General features: G+C 38.9%; 1 protein-coding gene across 1 annotated transcript in view; it reads left to right on the top strand.

The window, feature by feature from the left end:
- Positions 1-15,369, top strand: part of CSK (C-terminal Src kinase) — a 269,835-nt gene that overhangs the window by 132,793 nt on the left and 121,673 nt on the right. The window contains exon 4 of the mRNA XM_053717362.1: positions 7,533-7,645. Coding sequence (XP_053573337.1) covers positions 7,533-7,645 — 113 coding nt within the window. The remainder of the gene's footprint in view (positions 1-7,532; positions 7,646-15,369) is intronic.

Here is a 15,369-nt window from a genome sequence, read left to right as displayed (position 1 = left end):
GGTCGAATGACTGGGGGGCGGAGCCCGAGGAGGGGCTATATGGGCAGCTTTTGCTGTGCTCTTTGCCATTTCCTGTTGGGGAAGAGAATATTCCCACAAGTAAGCATGACGCCGTGGACCGGACACACCGTTGGAGAAATTAATTTATCAGGTAAGCATAAATTCTGTTTTTTAAATATAAAAAAAAAAAAAGTGAGAAGTTTGTCTCAAAGTAATGGTCGCAGCAAAGTTGTACCTTAAAGGAGTATTGTACGGTAAACATTTTCCCCTTTAATGTGTTCCCATAGATCCATTTTACCTGCTGGAATATATTGTTTACAAAAATGTCCTTATTTTGTCATTTGAAATAGCTTTCTCTTTTTTTTAATTCACCTATACTAAAAATGTCAATACTGCATTATTGGTTAAAGAAAGGTTATGCAAACAAGAGGCAGCGTCCAAAATCAACCTCCCAGTGGGGATGAGAATGGAAGGCCAAGCCCATATGAAAGGGTGTTTCTGCTGCATCTTTGAATACAATTTTTTCTTTGTGTAAAAATTGTACTTTGTCCTACACTTCTTAGACTGGCCCAAAAAAAACAAAACACAATTTTATTTTAAAAAAGAATGACTTGCAGTACATATGTATTACATCTTTTGCAGCTTAAGTTGTTAAAATTGAGAATTACTTTACCTTTGTTCTCATTTCCTGTTATGAGCTTTGCAATACTTCTGTTTTGTTTCTTCCCTACATCTCTCACTATTTTCTTACACTCTCTAACCAGTTGTAGGATGTGCACAGAGTTATCTGCACAGCAGCCAGACAATACTGGTTGTAATGGTGGTGGATTCATGGAATAAACTTCCATTTGAGGTGGTAAACACAAAGACTGTAAAGGAATTAAAAAATGCCTGGGACATGCATAAGGCTATCCTAAGGAGAAAGTAACATGTAATATGAGTAGACTTGATAGGCCTTTTTGAGTCTTATCTACCGTCAAATTCTATGTTTCTAATAGTACAAGCTGTGCAGCAGTTTTCTGACTTGCATTAGCAGAAATAAAGTGTAGAGACAAAAAAAAATGGAGCACAAGTTCCCTTGCCTCTCTGTGCTAGATAGCCCACTCTTATTGAATATTATTCCTGCACAAGCTAGTCTCTGCTAGATTCAGTAGCTGAAACTTACACTCAATACACTGCACACACTGACTAGTTAATTTAGGTAGCTAAGAGAACTTATCAAGGATAGCAGTGTGAGGAGTGTACGTTTCAGCTGCTAACCCACTGTAAAGACTAAACAAACAAAGCAGTGACCACTTTTTACAGTAAAGGTTTTCAAAAAATGTATATAGCCAAATCTAAACAATATATTTAACAAGCACAGTGCACCAATGTAATAAGGAAACATTGTGCAATATTTGGGAAAGTTCACTTCATAAAACTTGCATTATGGTGTTCAAGTCCTACCCACTCATGATGTCAGATGACCGTAATCATCCAACGTACATTTCACCAAAATGGGCTTTTTTTAAGGATAGCTCTCTATTTCAACTTGTTTTTTATAATCCAAAATCCCTCCTCATTGGACAAGTTCTTTAACTCTTTTTGTTTATGGAGAAGTGTTATAAGGGACTACCAAATGCGGTTATGATAAAACCTATAAATATTTTAAAGTAAATAGAAAATACATAAATGATTAATGTGTATCAGGTGATTATGGCACATATATTAAGCAGGCTGGCTCTAGAAAACCTCTCATTTACCATCACTTTAAGTTATGTGTAAGCAGTAGTGCAATAAAAAAATGCTCCAACATAGAGTATTTCCTTCTTAATATAAGGAGAGTCCACTGCTTCATTCCTTACTGTTGGGATATACTGAACCTGGCCACCAGGAGGAGGCAAAGACACCCCAGCCAAAGGCTTAAATACCTCTCCCACTTCCCCTATCCCCCAGTCATTCTTTTTCTTTCGTCACAGGAGGATGGCAGGGAAGTGTCAGAAGATTTCCGAGTTGTTCCTCAGGAGAGGTATATGCCCTTCGATATGGGACTGGAGTTTTAAGTAGTCTTGTCAGCCTCTCGCTGAGAGCATTGACGAAAGTTAGAGTCTGGAGATGCAGGGAGAGTCTTCCTGCGAACCCATCCAGACTGCCTGCTAACTGCTCCTTAAGCAATCAGTGTTGACGAGTTTCACTGTCTGCTTTTTCTTCACTCAAGTCCATGTCAGGAGCGATGCTACAAGACTGTCACACTTGAGAGGCTGTGTTTTGGTTCCACAGCACGGATTCTGGTAAGATCGTTTAAATTTTGACATATGTTGAAAACGCTAAAGACAGGGTCACAATGTGGCTCCTTTTATCTTAATAGAATCTTGGGTTTATCTCCTGAGGGAGGTTATTGAACAGTGGGGATTAATCAAATGTGATACTTTGATTTTATGCTGCTTTATGTGTGAGATTTATTGGTCTCATAGACTGTTATGCTGTAACGGAACACACAGGTTTTTACTTTCACTTTGAACGCTGCACAGCTTGTAGCTTGGCACGCTTTTTCTCATAGCAGGGGCGGTCCTGCCTTGCGCACCACCTGACCGGATGTGGTCACACTTTAGTTTTCTTTTTCCTGACCGAACTAGCTGTCAGAGAAGACGTTTGTTTCTTTGTTTGCCTGGGTCTAGGAGGTGGTGAGTGCCCCAGTCATTGAGAGTATAAAGGTGCCATTTTGTAAGAAATAAAAAGATAATTTATTCTGTGTCCTACTGTTATTAGCACAAGCTATGGAGGATTCTGATATGCTTGAGGGTACTCCCTCTATTCCTAATATTAATACCTGTCTATATTGTAAGGAGGCCTTGGTATGCCCGCCCTCTCAAATATGTTCCATATGCATTAACAAGGTTATTATGTCTAAGAAGGTTAACCCCTTTAGTACTACTGAGCCGTCCACCTCTGAGGACTCGCCGTCCTGTGAGGTGTCAGTCATCTCCCTCCTCACATGCAGCTTCAGTACGCCTGATCCTCCGTCTGGAGGGAGCCTTTTACCATCGGACTTTACTGCGCAGTTGTCTGAGGCTCTTAGTGCTTTACCCCGCCCTGCCAAGCGCAAGCGAAAAGTTAAACATAGCTCTCCGGTCGAGGGGTCATCCAGTGATTTATTAGATTTGTCTGTTTTTCATGTATCCAAGGATGGGTCACACTCTGAGTCTTCAGAGGGTGAACTTTCTGGATCGGCGTCTGCTACCTCTAGGCCTCCGGCTGTGGATGAGCCAGCCTTTAGATTTAAAATTGAACACTTGTTTTCTTCTAAAGGAGGTTCTGTCGACATTAGAGGTACCAGAGGCCAAGGTGCTTGATGAACCTTTGATCCCTAAATTAGACAGAGTGTACGAGGACAGGGTAGCGCCGCTAACTTTTCCTGTACCTGTAATTGCTCATTCTTTTATCTGTGATGCAAAAATGCAGATTATTCGCCTGAATGCTAAGATCTCTGGTTTCTCAGTACAGACCCGTCGGGCGCTCTGGCTAAAGTTCTGGTCTGTGGACATGACTTCTAAGTCTAGATTACTTTCCCTCCCCTTTAAGGGAAATATTTTATTTGTTCCATGCCTGGACTTCCTACTACAGGATAAAAAGAACAAGTCTAAGGGACAAGGATCTAATTTTCGTTCCTTTCGTTCTGAAAAGTCCCAACGTCGTCAGTCCTCGAGCAAACCAAGAGCACTTGGAAGCCGGCTCAATCCTGGAATAAATCCAAGCAGAACAAGAAGCTCGGCGAGACCAAGTCGGCATGAAGGGGCGGCCCTCGATCTGGCGCTGGATCGTGTAAGGGGCAAACTGTCGTTTTCAGACGCTTGGTTTAGTGACGTGCAGGATCCATGGATCCTTGAGGTCATAGCTCAGGGATACAAGATAGGTTTTAAATTTCATCCACCCAAGGGCAGATTTCTCCTCTCAAGCCTGTCTTCGAGACAAGAAAAGAGGGAAGCCTTTCTGGGGTGCGTGCGGGATCTGTTCTCCTTAGGGGTCATTGTCCCGGTTACTATCGCAGAAAGAGGTTTGGGATACTATTCAAACCTGTTCGTGGTCCCAAAGAAGGAGGGAACTTTCCGCCCGATTCTGGACCTAAAGTGCTTAAACAAATTTCTAAATGTCCCCTCGTTCAAGATATAAGAATATAGGTCCATCCTTCCTCTAGTTCAGGTAGGGCAGTTCATGACAACTATAGATCTGAAGGATGCCTACCTTCACGTTCTAATCCACAGGAACCACTTCCAGTTCCTAAGGTTTGTGTTTATGGATCAGCACTTCCAGTTCATTGCACTTCCATTTGGTATAGCTTCTGCTCCACAAATCTTTACAAAGGTTCTAGGGGCTCTCCTGGCTGTCGCCAAAGCCCAAGGTATAGCAGTAGCTCCCTACTTAGAACACATTCTGGTTCAAACACCATCTTTTTGTCTAGCAGAGGAACATTTTGTTATCTCTTCTCTCTCTTCTTCAATCTCATGGATGGAAGATTAACTTAGAGTTCTCTTATTCTAAGCACCAGGGTAGAATTCCTGGATACTATAATAGACTCGATATCCATGAGGATATTTCTAACCGACCAGAGATGACGTAAGCTAGCTTCGGCATGTCTTGCCCTCCGGACCTCCTTAAAGAGACAGTATACACTCATTTTCATATAACTGCATGTAATAGACACTATTATACAGAATAAGATGCACAGATACTGATATAAAAATCCAGTATAAAATGGTTTAAAAACGTACTTAGAAGCTTTCAGTTTAGCTCTGTTGAAAAGTAGTTGGAAAGCCCACTGCAAGTGGGAAATATCAGACACTCCCCCCTCCCCTTTCTTTTGCATATGAAAAGACCCTTTACACAAACAGGAGCAAGCTGGAGAAGGTAGCTGACGGTATTCAAATAAAACTTTGGGGCTTGGTTAGGAGTCTGAAAATCAGAGCAATGTTATTTAAAAATAAGCAAAATTATACATTTGTTAAAAAAAAAAACTTTATGGGCTTTATAAATAGATCATCTACAAAACATTTATGCAAAGAAAAAATCAGTGTATAATGGCCCTTTAAGGCCATCTGTGGCTCAGTGTATGGAGGTAATTATTCTCATGGTGTCCAGCATGGACATAATTCCCTTTGCCATGTTCCAACTCAGACCATTACAGCTGTGCATACTGTCTATCAGGATGGGGAGCTGTTTGGGGTGCCAAGAAGACACAGGCCTGTGGTCTCAGGAGGAACTTTGAGCAATCTACAATGCTCTAAAGGCTTGGCCTCTTCTGGGTTTGTCCCGGTTTATCATACTCCAGTCAGACAATATAACCTCGGTGGCTTACATCAACCATCGGGGGGGGGGGGACGAGAAGCTCCCTAGCAATGAGGGAAGTATATCTGATTCTGGAGTGGGCAGAGGCCCACAACATTTCGCTGTCAGCAATCCACATCCCGGGTGTGGACAACTGGGAAGCAGATTTTCTCAGCAGACAATCCTTTCATCCGGGGGAATGGTCTCTCCATCCCGAAGGGTTTGCAGAGATATGCAGCATTTGGGGAATGCCAGAGTGAGAACTCATGACTTCTTGTCTCAATACCAAGCTACCCAGATATGTGTCGAGGTCCAGGGATCCTCAGCGGAGCTAATAGATGTATTAGCAGTGCCTTGGAGGTTCAGTCTAATCTGCCTTTTTCCGCCGTTACTACTCCTTCATCGGGTAATGGCCAGCTTCAAGCAGGAGAAGGCGTCAGTAATGCTGATTGCTCCATTGTGGCCGCGAAGGCTGTGGTTCGCTGATCTGGTGAGGATGTCATCCTCTCCTCCATGGAAGTTACCTTGTCGCAGGGATCTGCTGGAACAAAGTCTTTTTGTTCATAAAAATCTAGATTCTCTGAGGCCAACTGCGTGGAGATCGCTTAGTCCTTACCAAGAGAGAGTTTTCTGAGAGTTATTGATACACTCATTCAAGCTTGTAAGCCGGTTACTCGTCGCATCTATCATAAGGTGTGGAGGACCTACTTATTCTGGTGTGAAGAGGATTTCCCTGGTATAAAGTTAAGGTTGCCAGGATTCTATTGTTTCTCCAGGATGGACTGGAGAAGGGTCTTTCGGCCAGTTCCTTGAGGAGACAGATTTCAGCCTTGTCTGTTTTACTGCACAAGATGCTCTCTGAGCTTCCAGATGTTCAATCTTTTGTTAAAGCTCTGATTTAGGATCAGACTTGGAGTCTGAATCTGGTTCTTAAGGTTTTGCAACGTGCTCCGTTTGAAGCTATGCATAATATTGTCTTTACGTTATTGTCCTGGAAGGTTCTTTTTTTACTGGCTATTGCTTCTGCGCGAGTTCCAGAGATTGCCACTTTGCAATGTGAGCCCCCTTATCTGGTGTTCCATTCTGATAAGGCTGTCCTACGTACTAAGTTAGGGTTTCTTCCTAAGGTTTTGTCAGACTGCAACATCAATCAAGAGATTGTGGTTCCTTCCTTGTGTCCTAATCCTTCTTTGAAGGAACGTTTGCTTCATAATTTGGACGTGGTTTGAGCCTTGAAGTTCTATCTTGAGGCTACTAAAGATTTTAGGCAAACTCCTTCCTTGTTTGTTGCCTATTCTGGGAAGTGTAAGGGGCAGAAGGTCTCTGCGACTTACTTGTCTTTTTGGTTAAGGAGTGTTATCCTCTTAGCTTATGAGACAGCGGGACATAAGCCTCCTCAGAGAATTACGGCTCATTCTACTAGAGCAGTGGCTTCCTCTTGGGCCTTTAAGAACGAGGCGTCTATGGATCAGATTTGTAAGGCGGCTACCTGGTCCTCCTTACATACTTTTTCAAAATTTTACAAGTTTGATGTTTTTGCTTCAGCTGAAGCAGCCTTTGGAGAAAGAAAGAGGTTTTATAGGCTGTGGTGCCCTCAGATTAGGGTCCGCCTCTCTTTTTATCCCTCCCTGTTATAATTCAGTGTCCTCTAGAGCTTGGGTATAAGGTTCCCAACAGTAAAGAATGAAGCCGTGGACTCTCCTTATATTAAGAAGGAAAAAATAAATTATACTTACCAGATAATTTCATTTCCTTCTGTATAAGGAGAGTCCACGGCCCCCTCCCGTGTTCTCCGATGGACGGCCCCCTAAATTATATTTTTCTTCTGGCACCTTTTATACCCAGATAATTTAATTTCTTTCTGTATAAGGAGAGTACACGGCCCCCTCCCATGTTCTCCGATGGGCGGCCCTCTAAATTATATTTTTCTTCTGGCACCTTTTATACCCAGATAATTTAATTTCTTTCTGTATAAGGAGAGTACACGGCCCCCTCCCGTGTTCTCCGATGGGCGGCCCCCTAAATTATATTCTTCTGGCACCTTTTATACCCTAAGGAATGAAGCTGTGGATTCTCCTTATACAGAAGGAAGTTGAATTATCTGGTAAGCATAATTTGTTATTCTTTTTTCACATTTTATGAGCCTCTAAGCTAACTATACTTTTCACCCAAATCCAAATAGAATTAAAAAAATAATGGGTAGTCAAAATGCAAACTTACATTTTTTACAGGATCCAAACTGGTACAAGGCAAAGAACAAGGTGGGACGAGTTGGATTTATTCCTGCTAATTATGTACAGAAGAGAGAGTGTGTGAAGTCAGGAACCAAGCTCAGCTTGATGCCGTAAGTACACTGTAGATGCAAAGTATTAAGCTTTGTGTTTTGTTCTAGATAAACTGACGTTTTGGATTGGTATCTGTTCCATCTGTTAATTCTGTCTGATCATTTAAAAGAGAAAAGAGCTGATGTATTGTATACCACATTGTTGCTGTTTTTTTTAATGAGAGATTTTATTTTGAATTTTTTTATTAGCATTTTATCAAGAATAAAAAATACAAATTACATATAAACTGGTCTCAGTCTCATAATTATTCTGTATCTGACATAGCAAGAGTACTTGTTTTACCATCCAGCACTGATAACAAATACTGGACCCATGTCTAGGTAATTTATAACAACGTAACCATATCAAAAATTCCCCACTAACGTAGGATAACCTGAAGATGTCAAGCATATAGAGACATATCATTTTTTTAAAAAAAATACTGCTCTGCTGGACAACTGAACTCCGGAATGTTGATTTTTTTTTTTATAAACAATCTATTACCCATTTGGCTACATTCTGCCAACTCTAGGTGCTATCAACCTCGGTTGGCAGATAGTGCGAGAGAAAGGAAAAAAAGAAAACGCACTCTGTCTGTTAACCTAAGATATACATTATTATTTACTCAGTGTCTTCTCGTATCCAGTAGAACCACACCTTATTGAAAATCAGTATCCTGTAGCCATGCAGCCTGCTCCGACTTTTTTTTAAAAATATATTTGATCTTATTTAATATTTTGTTCCAAGTAGGTGCACCTTCTTTCCAATTCTATTTGCTGTACATGCTGTTTTAATGAACTGAGCGGTATGGGTGTTGTATTCTCTAATGTATTCATGAAAATAGGGCTTATGGTATTGTCTGGGTTAGTGCACTTTTTAGAAGCTTTCTTAAAGGGTCATGAAACCCAATTTTTTTTTCATGATTCAGATGGAGAATACAATTTAAAAAACAAATTCAGTTTACTTCTGTTATCAAATTTGCTTCGTTCTTATGTTCTTTGTTGAAGAGATATTTAAATAGGCGGCGTGCACATGTCTGGAGCACTAAATGACTAAAAATAGTGCTGCCTTCTAGTGCTCTTGCAAATGAATAACATTGTTGCAAAACTGCCAACTGCAGACACGTTCACACTCCTGAACTTCCCTTCCTGCTTTTCAACAAAGGATAACAAGAAAACAAATGTTATAATAGAAATACATTGGAAAGTTGTTTGAAATTGTATGTTCTATCTGAATCATGAAAGAAATCTGTTTGGTTTTATGTCCCTTAAAAAAGTAGAAAGACTTTCCCACACGTGTTTAATCTCCAAATAGTCCCACTACATATGTTTGTTACATACCTTATACCCTACACCCCCTATAGCAACATTTGTACCTCCTGTTGTGGAATAGTAGTTTTTTGTGGGAGTAAGATACCATCTAAATGCAGCGTTGACACTGTTTTCCTTCATATTTGTACTGGGGGTCACACCAGAAATCAAACAAGCAGATGCGTCAGTACCTCGATTTTAATCATACTAAAACTATTTAGGTATAGAATATGATAGATGGGATAGTATTCTCTATGGTACTGGCAAAGCTGACTGCACCATTCTTGCAACTTTGATAAAAGTCTCTAAAGTTAAGGGCTCAGACTCCTCCCAATTTTCTGTCTAGTGTTTAGGAAGAAAATAAATTCTTGCTTTTTGTATTGCCTCTGATAAAACTATTATGTTCTGATTGTAAAATTAAGAGATCTGTGTTTGGAACTGCAATGGGGAGGGCTCTAAATAAATATAGTAGTCTTAGTCAAAATGATCATTCTCCCAACGAGAGGGGTCCATGAGAAAAGTAAATTTATGCTTACCTGATAAATTCTTCGATGGTACGACGAGTCCACGGATTCATCCTTTATTTGTGGGATATTATCCTCCTGCTAACTGGAAGTGGCAAAGAGCACCACAGCAGAGCTGTCTATATAGCTCCTCCCTTAGCTCCACCCCCCAGTCATTCGACCAAAGGTACAGGAAGAAAAAGGAGAAACTAAAAGGTGCAGAGGTGACTGAAGTTTAAAATCAAAAAATATAATCTGTCTTAAAATGACAGGGCGGGCCGTGGATTCGTCGTACCATAGAAGAAATTTATCAGGTAAGCATAAATTTACTTTTCACCTGTATATAATAATCCAATAAAAGTTGGATTTTACAGCTGCAAGGCCTAGAAAGGATACAGCCTCACCAAGATAAATTATAGGTTGCGACTGGTGGTGGCCAGTTGGTAGAAGGCTTGGGGACTCTAAACCAGGGCCTAATTTTAAGGTGCCAGTGGCTCTCTTGGTTTGACAAGCCCTGTCCTACAGGGTATGATTAATTTAATAATGTTTTATAGCACATCATACTATAAAACAGCTCTATCCTGCACATGAGATCATCATTTACACTTGTTTCTTCTTGAAAAATGTTAAAGGGACATAATACTTGCAGTATAACTGTAAAAAGCTGACAGGAAAATATCACCTTAGAATCTCTAGGTAAAAAGGAAGATATTTTACCTCACACTTTCCTCAGCTCCTGAGTAAAAAGTTATACTTTTTTACTAAAATGAAGAAATTAACTGCAGCTAATCAGCATCAACAGTGCTGAGGTCATGAACTCTTTTACTGTGATCTCATGAGATTTCATAGTAAACTTCCTTAAACTGAATAGGGAAATAACATGAGTGTGCACGAGGCTCACTGCCTTGCCTGTCCCAGGACAGACATACTGATTTGCTGCTTAAAGTCCTTTGCAATGGGGTTTGAATACTTAGGACATTTTGAGGTAAAATATCTTTCTTTTTTACATAGAGATGTTCAGGTGATATTTTCTAGTCCTTTTTTTACAGCTATGCTGCATCAGTTTCAAGTGTTTTAACATTTGGTTATCATGGCCCTTTTAAGTAGATTTTTTTTTTTTTTTAAATTGAAACTAATACTGCAGTATCGGTGTTGCACTTCCTACTAATCCTCGCTGGCTGATATTGACAGCTACTTCTGCTTTAGTGTGGAGACAGCACACCCCTGCAAAGATAACAAGAAAAAATTGTGTACATAAACATGAGTGTTCAGGAAGAAAAGAAAGAAATAAAAAATACATTTTTAAATGCCCTCTTTAAAATAGAAAAAGGTGAATACAATGTCCGTTTAAAGGGACATTAAACCCAAAAAAATTATTTCATTATTCAGATGGAGAATACATTTTTTTTAAAGTTTCCAATTTACTTCTATTATCAAAAATGTTTCATTCTCATGTTATTCTTGGTTAAAGAGATACTTAGGTAGGTAGCATGCACATGCCTGCAGCACTACAGGACAGGAAATAGTGCTGCCATCTAGTGCTACTTCTAATGCATTACATTGTTGCAAAACTGCTGCTATATAATGCTGCAGACACGTGCACACTCTTGAGTTTACATTTCTGCTTTTCAAATAAGGATAACAAGAAAATGAAGAAAATATGATAATAGAAGTTAATTACAAAGTTGTTTAAAATTTTATGTTCAATCTAAATCATGAAAGAAAAGAAAAAATGGGTTTTAAGTCCCTTTAAAGAAACTTGACACTATCCACTGTTCTATGGCAACTGTATTAGAGTCCATTTCTGTGCATTTATGAATATGGGTCACTGGATTATGAAGATGAGTCTTTTTTTGTAATCAACACCAGGTGTTGACAGCATTTGACAGTGTTACCTTGCTCTGCTATTCACTACAGACATTTTGGCAGCAAAGCAGCTATTGCCTTGTATCCAAAGTCCATGTGTATACAAGATCACATAATCATAGAATGTCATGTCGAAATGCTGCGTTGGAAACCAGCTATCAAATTGTTATGCAAAAAAACAATGATCTGTCAGCACATACCATAATGTCTCCCTTTTTAATTATAACTGGTACTTTATTCCAATTATTCCACATTTAGAGCATGGTTGTTCAGCTAATATAAATGTATCTATTTCCTGCAATATTGCAATGTCAATAGTCTATCACAGTTTCTGAGACAAATCAATAAAACTATTACAAGAATGTAGTTAAAGTTTGATTAGAAATCAAATGTAAATTGCTTTCAGATATATTTAAAAAAGCAATACATACTGGAGCAGAAGCATTATTTTGATAAAGATAAAACATAATTATATTCTATTTCATTTACCCAATTATACATTGTTTACAAAACATCTGTGAAGGAAATTTTGTCCTGAAATAAAAAAAAAATCCATGTTGGCTGAAATATCCATGCAAGCTGTGCTCCCAGTCGATGATTTTGATTGTGATCTTAGAAGAGGAGTTCTATTCTGCCCTGCGATTAACAAAAAATGTTAATGGATATTTATATATGAATATATGGACCCCAGAATAAAAATTATTAGGGTTTGGTACTGTATAAATTACCTTTTTTATGACGGTAGAAAACCCATTTAATTTGTATATACTCAGTATTATTTACAATAACAAATACAATTTTAAGGGGTGTATTTCTGCAAAACGGATGCCTTTTTTTTTATCTGATATGTACTTCCCTTTTTAAAAAAAAAAAAAAACTATGAGTACATAACATTACTTCTTTATCTGATTACAGTATTGCATGATTTCCTTTTTTTTCCCCTTCTTTCGCTTTTGTGTCTGGGGGTTTTCTGAAAGATAACACCTATACCTACGAAAAAGATTTAAAAAAAAAGCGCAATCAACTTTGTCAATTAAATGCAGGGTTAGGATTAGAGGAAAGGTGGTTGTGTGATAAGATATCCTTGTTCATTCTGCAATACTCCAGTACTACTGAATCCTGGCTTTAGTTCTTTCTATAGTTTTCTGTGAATGGTAGGGGCTCAGTAGAGCTGATATGTACTGTTGGACTGTATTACACCTAACATGCCAGCCTTTAACAGGACATGAAACCCAATCATTTTCTTTCATAATTCAGATAGAACATACATTTTTAATTATTTAGCGACAGCTACTTAGTGTTCTATCTAAAGCCAGTTTTGTGAGCAGCCCAGCAGTGAAACGGTTAATTACAGCAATTAGCAAACACTACACAATGCAAGGTGTGGTTCCCTTTTTTACTGCTGGTCCTTAGAGGGAACACTGGCTACATACACTGTACTTCACCTGTTCTAAGGGTCTTCCAGGACTTTTAACAGCACATGTCTCACAGACAGCAGTGAGACCACACTATTCCTACCTCACTGCCTTAACAAATTGGATGAGCCAGTGACAAGAGGCATATATGTGCAGCTACCAATCAGCAGCTAGCTCCCAGTAGGGATCAGACTGATATACTACAGGAACGTTCTTCTTTGTGAAAAGCATTACTGGGCTAAAAGAAGCTGCACCCAGGTGGTAAATCTCCATAGAACAGGCTAACAATGGTATTAAGCCAGTTGTTCGTTCCTGTGAGTGTGCTTCTCTCTGTGTGTATTTAGTCTCCCTATGGGAAAAAGGGGAAACCAGACGTGGACTCCTTGCTCAGTGTGCTTAGAGGAATATGGCTACACCTCACTGACGAGGCCCAATGAAGGCTGAAATGATTGTCTGGGGTTGCTGTGTTCCTTGTTCAGAGAGGAATTGCCTGGCATTTCGGCGCTCGACTGACCGTAATAGGCGGGATCAGACTGATATACTACAGGAAAGTTCTCTGTGAAAAGCATTACTGGGCTAAAAGAAGCTGCACCCAGGTGGTAAATCGCCATAGAACAGGCTAACAATAGTATTGAGTCAGTTGTTCGTTCCTGTGAGTGTGCTTCTCTGTGTGTGTGTGTGTGTGTGTGTGTATGTATGTGTGTGTGTGTATATATATATATATATATATATATATATATATATATATATATATATATATATATATATATATATATACACATACATACACACACGGACACACACACACACACACACTGTGGACTAGCAGATGCTCAGTAAGAGCTGGTGCCTCAGAAAATGTGCATATAAAAAGACTGACAAAAGTTTAATTTTGACTTTGGTGTCCCTTTAATTGGATGCCCCAGTTAAAGGGCCATGATACCCAAATGTTTAAACACTTGAAAGTGATGCAGCATAGCTGTACAAAGCCGACTAGAAAATATCACCTGAACATCTCTATGTAAAAAAGAAAGGTATTTTACCTCAAAATGTCCTTAGTATTCACAACCCTTTGTAAAGGACTTTAAGCAGCCAATCCATATGCCTGTCCCGGAACAGGCAAGGGAGTGAGCTTCGTGCACACATGTTATTTCCCTATTTAGTTTAAGGAAGTTTACTATGAAATCTCATGAGATCACAGTTAAAGAGTTCATGACCTCAGCACTGCTGATGCTGATTGGCTGCTGTTTATTTCTTTTCTTTTTTTTAAACCTGCAGCTGGGCAGTAACTGAAAGATAACTTTTTACAGAATAATTACTCTGGTGAGCTGAGGAAATTGTGAGGTAAAATATCTTCCTTTTTTTTACATAGAGATTCTCAGGTGATATTTTCCTGTCAGCTTTTTATAGTTATGCTGCATCACTTTCGAGTGATTTAGCATATGAGTATTATTTCCCTTTAAGTGTTTTTTTTTTTCCCCAAAGCATATTACCAATCCTCGTGAGGAAAGTGTCTCCTTAATTATCCCAAATGTATAGCACCCTGCAGTTTTTCTTTTGAGCTTGATGATATTTTGTGCTCTGCTGTAAGCATGGCACATAATCCTGGATACGTTTTTTTTTTTAATTTTATTTATTTTTCTTCATAGCTCCACTCTTAACAGTTGTAGGTTAATGAAGTCAGCTTTAGTTAAAAATGTATATTGTTTAAAAAGATTTATTACCAATTCACCAGTTTTGCACAACCAACACTTTTCTTTTAATATACTTTTTATCTCTATGATTAGCTGTATCTAAGCCCCTGCAGACTGCCCCTTATCCAAGTGCTTTTTACAAACTTGCATTTTAGCCAATCAGTGCTGGTTCTTGTAAACCATTATCGTTCTCTACGGGAGTGAGCATAATGTTATCTACAGTATATGGCACACGTGAACTAGCACTTTATGGCTGTTGAGCAATATTTAATAAAGGAGGCCTGCAGGGCTTAGAAACAGGCAATCTTAGAGGCTATAAAATATATTAATATAGCAATGTTGGTTATGCAAAGCTGGGGAATGGGTAGTAAAGATGTTCTCTATCTTTTAAACAATTAAAAAAAAAAATCAAGTAGACTGTCCCTTTAAAGTTATGAAGCCATTAACCTGTAATGTTTTTACTCTGTATGCTTGGTACTTTTTTGAGAATAATTAATGGATAGATCTATCGAAATGCCTGTATTCCAGATCAAGAAATTGTTGTACTGTATTTGTTTGTTTTTTTAATTTGAGAAAGGTGTTACTGTATTAAGTAGGGTAGCCAAACATGATGATTTTGTATTCTCATAATTTGAGATCGATCAGAAGTGGCTTAACCCCCCCTCAAACCCCCCCCCCCCAAAAAAAAAAAAAAAAAACATAGTGTCAAAAGGTCCCCCTAAAAAAAGGAAAGCAGCACTTCTCTCTACTCCCTCATGCAGTATAAGGAACAAAAGCTGCAGTGTAGCAAGATTGGGTAGGCAGAGGCCTCAAAATTGCATCAACATTGAGTTAGAACTGTTTTTAGATCCCCAGTATGTACAAACAAAATCTTGTAATGTAAATTTTGAATAGATGCATTGATAAACTGTTTACTGCTAGAGTGTGTTTTCTCATAGTAATCTGTTGTAAAGCCT

The sequence above is a fragment of the Bombina bombina genome, chromosome 6 (genome assembly GCF_027579735.1).
Source record: "Bombina bombina isolate aBomBom1 chromosome 6, aBomBom1.pri, whole genome shotgun sequence".
In the NCBI taxonomy this organism is placed as follows: Eukaryota; Metazoa; Chordata; class Amphibia; order Anura; family Bombinatoridae; genus Bombina; species Bombina bombina.
Note: the sequence above shows the minus strand (reverse complement) of the source record. Positions and strands in the feature narration are given on the sequence as shown.